The sequence below is a fragment of the Mauremys reevesii genome, linkage group 18 (assembly GCF_016161935.1).
Source record: "Mauremys reevesii isolate NIE-2019 linkage group 18, ASM1616193v1, whole genome shotgun sequence".
In the NCBI taxonomy this organism is placed as follows: Eukaryota; Metazoa; Chordata; order Testudines; family Geoemydidae; genus Mauremys; species Mauremys reevesii.
The window spans coordinates 17,019,061-17,033,971 of record NC_052640.1 but is presented as its reverse complement, the minus strand read 5'-3'; the positions used below and the strand labels follow the sequence as shown (position 1 = coordinate 17,033,971).

The 14,911-nt window shown below is 40.4% G+C and overlaps 1 protein-coding gene across 2 annotated transcripts; it reads right to left on the bottom strand.

Annotated features, from left to right (window-relative positions):
* Positions 1 to 2,631: 2,631 nt before the first annotated feature.
* Positions 2,632 to 14,704, bottom strand: UFD1 (ubiquitin recognition factor in ER associated degradation 1). Of its 2 annotated transcripts, none has more exons than XM_039504922.1 (12): positions 14,373 to 14,704; positions 13,035 to 13,141; positions 12,245 to 12,277; positions 11,672 to 11,793; positions 11,166 to 11,296; positions 10,464 to 10,536; positions 9,284 to 9,352; positions 8,472 to 8,537; positions 7,925 to 7,972; positions 5,723 to 5,811; positions 3,764 to 3,845; positions 2,632 to 2,756 (listed from the first exon to the last, which is right to left on the bottom strand). In XM_039504922.1, the coding sequence occupies exons 2-12, from the start codon at positions 13,039 to 13,041 to the stop codon at positions 2,682 to 2,684; spliced, it is 795 nt and encodes a 264-aa protein (XP_039360856.1). In that variant the 5' UTR covers positions 13,042 to 13,141; positions 14,373 to 14,704; the 3' UTR covers positions 2,632 to 2,681. The 2 variants fall into 2 exon arrangements, with proteins under 2 accessions (XP_039360856.1, XP_039360855.1); XM_039504921.1 differs by having other exon boundaries at positions 13,009 to 13,141; positions 14,373 to 14,701.
* Between the last annotated feature and the right edge of the window lie 207 nt (positions 14,705 to 14,911).

Sequence of the window (14,911 nt, the reverse complement as noted above, 5' to 3'; positions counted from 1 at the left end):
CCACAGGACTCTGCGGCTTTTACAGAGCCAGACTAACACAGCTACTCCTCTGATACTTTTCATCATCATGGTTCCCCTGCTCTGAATGTTTTCCAGTTCCATTATACCCTTTTTCAGATGGGGCCACCAGAACTGGACTCAGTATTCAAGGTGTGGGTGCACCAAGGATTATAAAGTGGCATTATGATATTTTCTCTTATTTTTCTATCCCTTTCCTGATAGTTACTAATATTCTGTTAGCCTCTTTGACTGCTGCTATGCATTGAGCTGAAGTTTTCAGAGAATTATCCAATCCATGGTGACTCCAAGATCTCTTTCTTAAGTGGTTAACAGCTAATTTACAACACATAATTTCATATGTGCAGTTAGGATTATTTTTTTCCAATGTGCATCACTTTGCATTTCTCAACACTGAATTTCATCATCCAGTTTGTGACATCCCCTGCAATGCTTTGCAATCAATGTTGGACGGTACTGTCTTAAATAATTTTGTATTATCTGCAAACTTTTCCTCTTCACTGTTCACTCCCGTTTCCAGATCATTTATTAATTACTTCTCCAAAGTAACACATGCAAGGAGTCATCTAACTCCCTCTGCAGCTCTGAGAAGGTATTTATCCTTCCCATTTGCTGCATAGCCATATCACCACCAGTGACCCATCTCCATAGCTTGGGAAACAGGATTGCCAAACCGAAAGACAGGAAGAGCAGTTAGGAGATGTCATCGCCGACAGGACTACAGACTAAGAAATAGGGGCTAATGCTTTGGCCAGAAGATCCATGAGGGGCAATAGCCTTAGAGCTGAGAGGAGCCACATGACTGCATAGCCCAAAGGGGAGCTCTGTTCACACCAGGGAAGATTAAACAAATGTTATAAAGCACTTTGCACTATTGCTCTGTTCAACAAAGTACTTCAAATTTGATATAGTGGGAAAGGGCCCTGCTGCCTTCTCCCCTCACCCCTGACACCTGTTTTCCCCACAGTGCACACATTCAGCATCCACGCTAGGGGATGTTACATTCACCCCACAAGGAAAGACTTACTACAAAGCAATTATAGCTCAAACAAAATAACTTGTTATAATGTTTATTATATATGCTTAATTATAAATTGTTAGCAAAACCTATAATTAAAATGAAGTTTTTCATGTACCGCACACAAGTTGCAAACCTTTGATTGTGTGGTCTCCTTTGATAAGGGTAAAACTGCCTTACTAAGGAGATTTGAGAAGTCTTATAAATGCAACAGGCATGGCTAACAGAGATGAGCCCAAAGCAAACTCCCCAACTCCAGCTATCGCTGCACTGCAGGGTACTTCAGACCTGAACTGTGTAAATCAGATCCATTGCTATTGGTACCAATACTCTTACTCATCAAATGAGAGTCACTGTGAGGAGATAAATGTTGTTTTGCTTTTGACATAATAGATATATCTCATTTCTAATATGTGATTAAGGAGGTTGTTGTAGGCAGCTATGAATGATCAGTCACTGTTGTCTATTATATATTTCTAGGTTGCCAGTTCTGGCAGATGATCGCACCATTCTTGTTATGATTCACTTCTGGAGTGATAAAGGTAGTAGCCTAACTCCCACAGGCCAGCAGATGTGGAATGGTTTTTATCTAAAAACAGTTTCCTTCAAAATGCATGTTTTTCTATCAACCTGCTCGTGGTGTAGGTCACATTGTAGGGGAATAGTGTTTTGGCTTTAGAGAAGGGCAGGATGCGGTGGATTTTTCTGATATAGCATTTTTTTAAATGTCAGTTGCTTTATTTGAGAGTAATCAAACGTGGACAGCCCCTGGGCCTTACCTTAAGGTAGGCTCGAGGAAGAGGCATAGCTGAGTAAAGAAGAGTTTCACCATTTTTAGGAGGCTGAACACACTAGATCATGTCAGTATAAAGGAAAAGGAAAAGAAGATTAAAGACCCTGTGTGTCGGATGTGGGAAACACACCCCTGTTCTAAAAGAAGAGGGAGCTGGATATTTGTACTCCGTTATCCAGCACAACTCACAAGAAGCCATGTCCTTACCGTCCATACCCAGGCTGCTGATTCACTTGTAATTGCTGGGTCTTAACTATTAGAAAGGTATGAAGCCATATATTTAATTACAACTGACAAGGCAAGTATTTGGTTCTCTGTCAGAGCGTGGGACTTCTTTAGGTTTGTTTCTTACTTAACATCTAAGAAAACAAGATCAGATCAAAGTCCTCCCAGGGAGGTCTTATGCCACCTAAACATGTGCCTTGGTTTGTGGAGAACATGGCATTGGAAAAGTTGTTTGAAAGTGTGGTAAACAAATGTACAAGGAAAATTAACAAGCTCAGAGCAACATGATACCATCCTCATAGGGGATATCAATGAAAGTCATATGTAGTCTTCAGAATTGAGCCAGCAGAAACACACTGACAGTTTGCTGGTTTTGTGTCTTAGGTTTCTCTAACAAATTCCCCTCTTTCCAGAATACAAAATAACCACTACAAGCTCCTGGAGCTTAGTTTTCAATTGAAAAGTAAGAATTCCTAAATTGCTAACTTGACTTTAAAGTAAAATCAAAGCCAAAGTGTCCCTGTGTTACATATGACCAATAGCCTCCCTCCTCTCAAACCCAATAACTAAAGTCCAATGTACTACAATGTTCTTTTATTCTCCCCAATTGGCCAAAGGTTCCATAACTTATGGTTTTCTTCCCTTCTTGCGCAAGGACTGGCCTTCTCCTGAAAATGCAATGAACCGGCTGCCAGAGTCATCCTGAATGTAGAAGGGAGAAGAGACATTTGTTTAGGTTCAGCTTTTGTTATTACTGAACAAAGAGAAGACCTGCTTCAGACAACATTCCATCATAAAAGCACTACTGCACTGGCTATTGACATTTCACATCCATAGTTTACACAGAAAACAGTTTCCTTCCCCAAAAGTTGCTAGTGTTTCAGTGACCTTTCGTAGATTTAGTTCAAAATCCCTTTGCGTCACTTCCATTTTACATTTTCCTCCTTCAGGCTTATACAAGACACACCTTTTTATGTCAGCTAATAAGAACATCAGAGCTTTCTGTCCTGTAGATAATATTCAATATCATGGAGTGGTTTTAAAATGTAAGTTCTCCATGAACAATCACAGGCTGTGAATTGGCAAAGCCAGGGAGCCTAAACAATGGATCTGATCACGCTCAGCAAGAAGCTCTTAATTTTTACTGCCAGTAAACCCCCCCACACTGTTATTCACCATTTCAGAGATAAAAGAGATTAAGATCCATCACACTAAAACGCTACCATACAGACTTTGAGTGGCAAACCTGGGTGACTGCACAATAGTTACTGTGCTACAAACGGGCCCAAATAACTCCCACTGCTTTGAACAGGAATTACTCACACCCTATGGTGGAAGAGAAGGGCCCAGCAGTTAATAGTCCCCACTGTTGAAGATTTATCATGAGATAAGGGATGACATGCTAAATGGAAGCCACATATCAAGGACCACAATATTCCCTAAAAAAGCCTTCCATGAAGGGAACTTTGCTCATGTAATTAAAAAATTATTTAAATTAGGTTTCAGTGATTTATAATACTTATCATTAGCATATTTTTTCTTAATTGTTCTGACCTAAGATGGGTCTGCAGCATCAGAGTCAACAAGCGTAGTATTCGAGCAGGTTTGCTGGAGCTGGGGCCCACTAGCAATGCAGACCCCTTCAACAACTGTTACTTTCACTGTATTAAGTTCTCTACAAATATGGCTAGGTACAGAGGTCTACTCACCTCTTCGACTTTCTTGACTAGTGGTCGTGAATTTCTGATGAATGTGATCCTACCGATTCTGAAGTCATAATTGGGTATTCCTCTGGGAAAGGAAGATTGAGCTATTAAGGTACTGAATAAACCTTTAGAGTCTTGTCATGGGAATAAATGCGACAAGCAATAGCAAGGACTATTCTCTACGGTGTTTTTTGTTTTGTTTTTCTTGAGTCTCACCCTAACCATTCCTTTTGAAGAGCTGTCATTAGGATTATTTTGCTAGCACATCAGACTCAGACCATAGATTTATTTACTAGAGCTGAGCAAATGTTGTAAAGAAATATCTGTGACGATTTATTTTAGGTAAGTTGTCTGCAGCCATGTGCATGCATCATGTCTGCACTTTCCAAGAGGGATCAGATTTTACTGGTACAAGCATATGTGGAAAACGAAGGTCGAAGCTGGATGCACACATCTTCATAGGACCATTACTATAGTGAGTATTAATTCAGAAGCAGGGTGGATGAAAATTGACTTTTTAAAATTTCAATTGGAAATTTTTTATTTAAAATAAATACGGTTTAAAAATAAATCTATTTAAAAATTTTTTTGAAATTGATAACGGAATAAGGCCTAAATTCACTATAATCTACTAAAATAATTTAAATTAAATATAAAAAATAATATTAAGTAGCACGTTTGTTGCCAAGTTTTAAAGAAAATCAAACGATTGAATTGGTGGAAATCACTGGCTAAGCATCTGGAACCAGAGTTTGTTGAAGTGCTAAACCAGCTTTTGACAGCAGTGGCCTCTTCTGCAGTTGCAGAGAGAATATTTTCTTAAGTTCAGTTTATTCAACTAATTCAATCACATCAGTTCATCCAAAGTTGAGAGACCAATTGGGAGTTGAAAAGCAAGAAAACTTGTTTTCCTGTTCCAATCTATGAATAAAACTAGGTGTGAGAGAGTAAGATCTACTAGTTCTAAAATTTTGAAGGAAATATGACCAGAAAGAATCACATCAATTCCTTACCTACACACAATACTTCCTTTGTTTAATAAATATATTAGTTTTAAATGTAAAATATGTTTCGATAAGCCTTTTGATAAACTTTTTTCTTATATAGCCATCACTTTTAAGGTAGTTTTTTAATACAAAAAAAAAATTAAAATGCTGCTGTTGTGCTTTTTTAATTGAGTTTGAATTTCCATGCAGCTAGAACTTGATACAAATCACAAGGGGAAAAAAAATCATCTAGTAAATAAGAAATGCATCTTTCCCAGTTTTCTAAAATACTAAAAAAATAAAAAAAAAAACCTCGTAAAGATGAAGAATGTGAATAAACGTAAATTAAGCTATAGCCTCCTGGTTAGCAAGAAGAACCAAATTTAGTGTAAAGGCTATATATAATTGCAAATCAACATGTTTTAATGGTTATCATTCTATGAGAATCAACTTTTCTTTAGGAAAATAACTAAAAGTACAGATGCAAAACACAATTAAAACTGAGGATTTAAATCAAGGTTTCCTGCTTGCTCATTTAAATCCTGATTAAAATTGGTGATTTACATTGCTTTGAATTAAATCAATCTGCCCTGTTTAGAAACGCTTGTGCAGTTATCCTGTCAGGAAAAGAAACAAGACCATGGCCAAGTTTTGTAAAAGTATTTATACTGATAGTTGATGGGATTTATACTCAAGTGCCTAAATGCCTTTTGAAAATGAAATATGGGCTCCTAATCAGTTAGGCGTTCGTTGCAATGCTGAGAGCAGCAACATCTAAATACCTTTACAGATCTGAGTCCATGTGATTTATCTGACCACTCTCAAGGCAACATATATTACATATTTGGCAATCAAATACATTTGGGGAAATCAGGATCTCACGGATATTATAGAAGCAGACAAATACATCAAGAATGATTCATTCTGCTCAAACATTGACCTTCCACCTGTAGAATCCTGAAGGAAATGGGCTAACCTTCGAATGTCTCCTGGTTTAATTGGCGAGGGACTAGGGTCAACACCTTTCTTCTTGCCATCTAGCCTGTTCCCGGAGCCAGAGAATGCCTACAGGTACAAAGCAGAAAGTCATTTCTACACATGTTCTGCCTTACTGTTGAAGAAGAGCACTGCAAGCATGTGTTTTTGTTTTTTAAAAAGGCCTGATCAAAGATTGGTGCTGATCTAGTGGACTAGAGTTAGTATTCTGCACTGCCATGCAAGAGATTAGAATGGTATTTCAGTTCCCATCACTTGGCTCCTCAGGCACAGTAGAGAGCACCCACCATCACCTCTCCAGCCAATCAAAAAGCATTGACTGCTTATAGAATCGTAGGACTGGAAGGGACCTTCTAGTTCAATCCCCTGCACTTAAGTCAGGACTAAGTATTATCTAGACCATTCCCGACAGGGGTTTGTCTAACCTGCTCTTAAAAATCTCCAATGATGGAGGTTCCACAGTCTCCCTAGGCAATTTATTCTAGTGCTTAACCACCCCGGATAGTTAGGAAGTTTTTCCTAATGTCCAACCTAAACTGCCCTTCCTTGACTGAAAGGACAGTGACTACAGTACAGAGTCTAGACAACTGGACTGGGACAGAGACTGAAGGCCAGGGGCAGTGATTTTTCATAGGGCTGGGATTTGTGCCCTAGCTTAGAACACTGGAAATTTGCCCACATTATTAATCGCATGCAATTTGCACGAGTACCTCTGTAAAAGTATATATGGGGGTCTGTTCTACAATGTGCACAGATCCCTGCACACTACTGGATGGAATGTCAGACTGGCTTAAAAATGTTTGTGGCTGAATCTCAGAACGGCTAAACACATGAATACTACAAAAGCATGATTGTTTCACAGGTCAGTCCATCATTTTATGACATTTAAAAGGGAAGAAACTTTTACTTTAAATTTTAGTTATTGACATGCAAGCCTCTTGGACAGTAGTGCCAATGCTAAGCAAGTCTCCAGAGGGGACGCCTAGTTTGTGCTCCCGATAACATTTCATCAAACAATTTACTTCCCTCAGGTACTGTTAGATACTTAAGTGTTACTTCCATTACTCACAAGCCATTGGAATCTTGAGTGGTAATATTTACTATGGATTCAGAACACAAGTTACTGCTGTTTTTAACATCAGAAACTCCTGAGAAAATGCCTTGCAGTGAGAACGTATTACACAGAATCTTACAGATTTCGTTTGGGACGTGCAACAATGTGATTAATGCCCTGTGGATTTATTTATTTTTTTAAATAATTTTTTAAGATTTTTTTTAAATAGTTTTGTATTATTTCATTTAATTCACGCTGGAGGGGGAGATTGCACGTTTGCCCCCGGAGGGGTTGGGAGGTCCTGAGGTGGGGCAGGGGGTTGCAGACAGTGGGAAGGGGGGGTTGCAGAGGGAGCCCACCCTGCACTCACCCTGCAGCAGTGGCTCCCGTCCCGCAGGGCTGGGCCCAGCTGCCCGCTCTGGGGACGACATGATGACAGAAGAGTGAACGGGCCAAACGTGAGCAGTGCTGCAACCCCATGTACCAGGTCACATCAGCACTCACTCAAATCATGATAGAAGGGTGGCTGGGCCAAATCTGAATGGTGCTGTGACCTCTTGCACCAGGTTGCAATGCCCGGCGCAGGGAGCCGGACCCTGTCCTGTGGGATAGGAGCCACAGGCACAGCAGCTCCAGGATGAGTTTTTCATTTTGTATGTTTTTCATTTTATTTTGTGTTATTTCATATTTGTGAAAATCTCAGGGCTCTAGTGTTGGTCCTAGGGTGCATGTGCATATCTCAGTGTTCCAAGGCCAGGCTGTCGTGTGATTACATGTTGTAAGCAGCATCTGCTACAAATAGAGGCAGCCTAGCTTCAGGAAAGGAGGACCTAAGCCCAGGAAAGGGGCCTGTCACACCTGGAAGTTCTGAGAAGGAAACACCTGCAGCAAGCAGGAGCTGGCTGGGGGAAGTCTCATCTGGGAAAGGCTGGGAAGCCCTGAGATGAGGGGTAAGACAAACCTCTGTGAGGTGGTGACACTGGGTCTTTGTTTCTAAGTAAAAGAGAAGCCCTGAGCAAAGGAACTGGTTTGTGCAGTTGTGGGGAATATGTTTTCACCTTCCCAGCTGATAGATTTGCCCACAAGCTTCGAGTGTTCAACACTACCAGATCAAAAGAAGATACTTACACGAAATCCTAGGTCACTCACATAGCCACTGTGGTCTGCTTCAACATCCTAGGAAGCAGAGGAGAAACAAGCTGTTTCATTACATTCATTCTGTGTTATGCAAAATTAACATGAATGGTTTCATGGATTTCCTACAGAATCAGAGGGGTAGCCGTGTTAGTCTGGATCTGTAAAAGCAGCAAAGAGTCATGTGGCACCTTATAGACTAACAGATGTAACGTCTGTTAGTCTATAAGGTGCCATAGGACTCTTTGATGTTCCTACAGAATGGAACTTTTACAGGTATTTTATAAAGTTCACTGAACATGAATTTTTTTGACAAAGTTTTTGTCCTGGAAATAGGTTGTTCTACATGAACAATCTCCATAGGGTGGGGTAATGTAGGCAAGAGCATCTTGGAAATAAAATTTATGGCTGAACTGTCTGATCTCAAGACCTTTTCAGAAAGAGGCTTCCATTAGTGATCTTTGCTCCATAACAGCCACAGTAAGACGAGAAGGCAACTAGAGAGAATACACTGTAGAGAAGAAGAAGGAACTTAACTTACTGTGCTCTCCTCATGTTGTGTGTGTCTTTCTGGTTCTTTGTATCCCAAAGGTGCATCAAAATCCACCTGTTTTTATAGCAAGAACTGTTTGTTTGTTTTTTTAAACAGATCCACATTTTTTTTTTAAATTATCATCATCATATACCATCCCTAAAATCTCTACAAACTCTAACATTCTATTTTGAACTAGGGGGAACGGATCTTTTAAAAAAAGCTCAGTTAGCAAAAATGTTACAATTGGAATGTGGGAGACTCATCTCTGAAGGGTGCTTCTCCAGCACATGGTTGTAACATGCTGGCAGGGCAGCATGGAACATCACACTGCAGCTGTTCTAACTTTTCAGTCTCCAGGCTGTCAAATGGGCCAGCATCTTTCATAAGTACATAAAACAAAGTGCCCAAGAGAACAATTAGCAAGTAAGGATCTACAGGAATTCTAGGCACTTCAGACACCTCTGGGCATATGATAGGGTTGCCAACCCTCCAGGACTGGCCTGGAATCACCAGATTCCTGGTAACTTTTGAAAGCAATCCAGGAGATTTTAATAGGATATTTTAAGAACATGACATTACCTCACATTGGGGGGAAAAAATCTCCCAGAATAGCTTCAGTCAGAGTTGGCAACCCTAGTATATGACCTGTGGCCTTCATCTTGCAACTCACTTATGGTTACAGGATCTGTATTATTGAATGCTCACCTTTCCCACAGCATAGATAATGCTGCATTACAGAAATGTCATGGTCAGATGCCCCTTCTCAAAAGAATAATTTAAGTGAAAATAAAGATCCTGCCACAAAGACTTCAACTTACATTCATATCACACTCGATGATGGACACAGCTTTATCAGGCTTGGTCTCCATTACCCGAAGCTCGTAGATCTGAAACAGGAGCATGTATAATATAAAGCCGTTCCTCTTAGCATGCAAATTAATGATTAAAGAAACTTGGGCAAAATTCTCCCACCAGAGAGCATTAGTTTCAATTAACAGTAGCTCTTCAGATCAGGGGCTGTGTCTACCTCTGTGATTTGTACAGCATGTAGCACAACAAGGCTTCAATCAGATCAGGGCCTCTGGGTGCCACCATCATGACTATATTTCAAAATGGAAGACTTCTTCCACATTAGAGATTTTCATTGCCCCTCAATAGAGCTGGAGGAATTTATTTGGTCAGAGCCCAGTTATCTGGTTCTGAATCTCCTGACTTCCAGTTTCCAAAGAACAGCTCCAAGTTGGGGTGAGGTAGGATATATGTACGGTCTTGTACTAATTTATGATAAAATGGTCCTTTATAGTTTTACTGTTGCTAAGAATCCCTTTTGCTCCTAATAATCTTTTGTCTGAAATGGTTTATGATTTACCCATAAATTATCCAAGCTGAGCTGAAACCTGGCAAATAAGTACTTTTACATTTTCAAATTTTGCTTCTGGGCAAAGTTGTTCAGTAATCAAAGGGGTCAGAGCTCAGAATTTAATATTAAGACCAGCACCAAGGCTACTGAACTGATTGCATTATTCATTCTCAGAATTCATTAAAGACCTCTTAAAAAAAAATGTAGGTGAAGCTACTACAGAATTTTGCATTTGTAGCTCCTGAAAATCTGGGTCCGACTTGCCATGGGGTCCTGGCCCATAGGTCCCACCTATGAACCTGCCTCCCTGAGATGGCCGAAGTCCCTCTGTGGCTGTTTTCAGAACTCTTACATCTTTCCTGTCTGGGTCTATTTGCTCCTGACATTTAGCTCCCACCATGTCCATTTATGCATATGTGCAGAAATATGGGTGGACCAGGGTGGTGGTTTAAGCTGAACACATGGTGTGTCCCGTGTTCAGCTACTACTGACACTCAAATGGGAGTATCTGTAAATTGTGTGATTCTATAAATGTCTTTTTAGGGTTCCGTGCGAAACATATGCAAAGTTGGGATTTATGTTTCCTGGGATTGCACACAGGTTTAGTTAGACAGTGTTATTTACATTAGATACCGTACCTTCTCATTGTAGTTGATGGCAATAACATCCCCGGTGGTTAGACAAGCAAAGTTTCTCAAAGCATTTTCTAATCTTTGAATTATGTTAAGAAGAACTGTATGGTTGTTCTCAGTGTAATATTCATCAACAAGTTCATATTTTCTGGTTCCAGGTCTATCTTACATGTGACTTAAAATATAAGTACCACGGACAGTTTAACAAGCATTAAGCATTCAACATCCCTTATAAAGTTCTCTAGATAGTAAAATAAAATAAAATAAAATAAAATAAAATAAAATAGTCTACAGTTAGGCTCCTGAAGCAGTGGCCTGATTTTTTAGATGTGCCAAGTACCTAGAAGCTCTCATTAAGACATCTTAAGGAAAAATCCTTTATTCCCTACTTTAGACTTTTATCTTTGGTGCAAAGACTATTTGCCTGAGCAAGGACTACAGGATTTGGCCTCATTTCAGTAGGCCTTTATTTAGAAGAATGCTACACTTCCTGTAAGGAATTCACATCTCTCCTCACTTGCTCTGGCTCCTACCAGATTCCATTCTCTTACCTCTTAGTTTTCAGAGGTGGCACTTGTAACAATAAGCCGGTATTGGAAGTATATGAACAGTGCTTGAAAAGCCGCCCCACCCTTTCCTCCCCTGTTTAGGGTAAGCTAGTGCCAAAGCCCCTTCTGTTGCTTCCTCTGGGATGAAGTGAAAGGATACACAGCTTTGGGATTGGTGATGTCAAGGAAATCTGGACTTTGTGGTTGGAATTTTGAGTAAGTAGCCACTTGAAGGTTAACACTCTCTACTTGCACCAGGCCTCCTTCCTCCAGAAGCAAGTTCTGCATCATCTGTAAAGAAACATTGGTGACAAAGACAGAACACTATACCAGTATCTATGCAACAGAAACAGGTAACTTTTAGATGGAACTTCCCTTGAGAATATGTAAATATATTGGGCCATATTCTGTCCTGAATTCTGTGGGTTTGCACTGGGTATAATTACAGGAAAAACTTGGTCCTTTATTATGTCTCAGTAACAACATAGTACATGCAGCCACTTACTTTGATTAACTTAGAGGAGAGCTTTAGCTGTGACTGAAACACTAAAAAGTGCCGACTGTGCAACTGAAATGCAATTCCAGCAAATATTCTACTTTAATATTAACCAACACCACACTAATCCTAGACTTTAAATTCTGTCAGTTTGGTGTAAGGCCACTTACCCAGTGTGGAAGGTAACAAATGCCTTCATCAGCCACAAATTCTAGCACACCACAATGCGTCATTCGATCTGAATTTTTATTAGTCAGCTTAAATAACATAGGGTACGTAATGTTAAGTCGACCTGGCAGAAGGGGAAAAAGATACAATTTGTTATAAAACTCATGGCACATTTATAAAAGTTGCAGAGACTAAACATTAGCAGGAAACTGAGCCAATATCCTGGCAAACACACCAAATTATTTGCAACCATCAAAAAAATAAAGGCTGATCATTTCATTAATGTAAGTGTTGATACTTACATTAATGTAAGTGTCAAGTAGCTGCTAGAAAGCTCAGACTGTCAGCCTAGCACCTGAACTGTGCATAGATAAGGGAAAATTAAACCCTTTGACAAACAAAATATGTTAAAAGAACAAACAACATACAATGTTTACCCTCAATATCGATTTTCCTGGTATATCTTGATTTAAACCACATCTTAATGGATACATAAAGCACTTTTTGATGTTTGCCTACACATATATACAGCACAATATTTCTAGTGTTCTTACAGTAGAATAAACATTACTTACTGAGTTGATCCAAGGCAGATGGTGGCATAATTACTGCAGAAATTAATCAGAAAGTTACAGTAAGATTAGGAACATCATGGCTATGGAAAGCAAATGCAGTGTACAGTTTTATCATTCCTTCTTGGCAGACAGCATTTTACCCTGGTTCCGACTTTGTGAGCTACAAAATCTATTGGAATCAATCAATGTAGACAAACAATATCTGGTAGTTTTAATTCAAAATGTAGATTCTGAGTGGGCCAAATGCGATAAGTTAGAAAGTTTTACACAACCTAACAAAAATGTTTCCCAAAAGTCATTTTATTTGGTTATAGTTAAACAGCCAAAGTGCTGACAACTCAAACACAGCATTGGACTAACATATGGGAGCCTGAAAGTGGAGCGGACAAATCTATTCTCCTTATTCAAGCTGAGTGAAGCCTAAAGAGGAAGAAAAAACATATATGGGGAGGACAGCAGATTTTTAAATCTTATTTGCTTAAATGGCTTATTTTATTAGTGACAGGTAAAGCCATTTGTTTTTAAAAATAATGGGCCTTCTAATTTACTTGTAGATAAATCAGGAACTCCAACATCAATTAAACAATATTAAAGTGAGAAGAGTATTTATTTAATCTGAGAGTGCCCCTTTAACTCAAGTCACAAAGCCATCAATATGTTTGTGGCCTTATACTGTTTCTGCAACCACCTGCCATAAACAATACTACTGAACATTCACATATAGCATTCAACAGTGTATTATTCAAAATAAAACATGCACATACTCTTCCCGCCTTTCTCCACATCTGACCTGTCATTAGGTCCTGCAAGCATGGACACTGAGAAGCAACGATACTGGGTTGAGAAGCGGTTCTGGAAAACCCGGGGGATTGGATGATCAAACATATTAAAAGAAAACTGGGGGAGGAAAAATGACAGTGTGTTAGCAAACATCGATCCACTTTACTAAGACACTTGCAGACTAAGATTTTCAGGAGGTTGTTCTCCAATGCAATCATTGTAATCAATGCTGTGTGCTTATTTTTCCGAATATAAATATGGTTTAGGTTTGATATATATGTATCAATGAAACACATAAAATAAGAAAGTGAAAATTCATCTGTAATTTACCACAACAATCAACTTTGACTGATTCTACAAACTGTAGAACGGACATGGACTTCAATATGAAGTAAGCATACACATCCTAAAAAACATTTATTTGCACAGTGCTGCAGCGAGTGTACAGTACAGATTATTAATTTAAATTCAACAAGGAATACAAGTGATTGTCATTTCTTTAACTCTTCAGCACAGGACAAGAGATATTCAACACAGGGGTGGCAGAAGGATATTTTTGTACCTTGCACTTTTATTTTAATGATTAAAGAGATGACAGTGCACATAGCCTATGGATAAACACAGACTGAAGTCTTCATCATCGCTGAGAGAGAATCATTCCTAGGTATCCAATGGGGTAGCATCCTCACTTGTAAACCAAAGGCCGGGGAGAACGCTGAGTCAGCGCCTCCCATGAAATGCCCAGGATCACACAGGATAAGGGATGGGGGAGCCTCAGATTGTAAACTCTTTAAGATTATGCCATATATTACTACTCATACCCACACTGTAACCATCTGTGAGTGGGGAACTAAATTGGAGGGGGGGTGCTTTATTAAACCAGTCTCTGCTCTTTGAGAGTAGGGTGACCAGGCAGCAAGTGTGAAAAATCGGGACAGAGCGTGGGGGTAATAGAAGCCTATATAAGAAAAAGCCCCAAATACTGGGACTGTCCCTATAAAACCGGGACATCGGGTCACCCTACTTGGGAGCAAAGATTTTGCTGGGGGGGGGGGGTTTCCAGAGAGGGCTTTAAAAATCTCTCCTCTCTCAGCTGGCTCCCTCTGAGAGGAAGGGCTGGGGGGGGGGGGGGGATGGAGAGGGACGTTACATATGTCCCAGACAGACACCCTGAAGGACCTCCCCATTGCCCTAGAGCCAGGGGGACAAACCCCGACCTCTCGCAGAGCAGTGGGGTGTTTGGTGCCTCCCTGCCTGTGTAAACAATCCAGCCAGGATGACTCTGCAGCTTTCCCCGGCTCTCCCCCAGCTCTAAGACACCCACACGAGGGCCCCGTCAGGCACTTACCATCCTGGCGGCTGTTGCTCCTGCCCCTTTCTCAGAGATCTCAGCAAGGGACACCAGAGAAGCCCCTTTAGACGGCTCGGAGAACGATCAATACAGCGGCTGCTTCCCCTCCCCCACAGGAAATCGTCTGGCTGAGGGAAATGGTAGGCAGGGAGGGGGAAATCCCTTAGCCCAGCCCCTCTATCTCAGGGTGACTTTTAATTTCTACAGGCGTGGCGCTATTTTCACAGCGGTGAATGCGGTCAGCAACAACGAGCACTTTCATCGCTAGCAAAGAAGCGAAAAATGTTTGAGGGTTTTGGCCCACTGTCCCGACAAAACTACATTTCCCAGAATGCAACGTGTTGAGACTCGCGCCCATCGAGGAAGTAAAGAAACTTCCGCTGCGGCCATTTTGGGAAAGGGCGGAAGGCGGAACTTCACAGGCGTCAACATAGTTTTTCTTTAAAGAATTCATTTGCCCATTCACTCCCGAAACAGTTATATTTTTATAGCCAATGGCTTGTTCATACCTTATATGGGGGGGCTGGAGGGGGGTG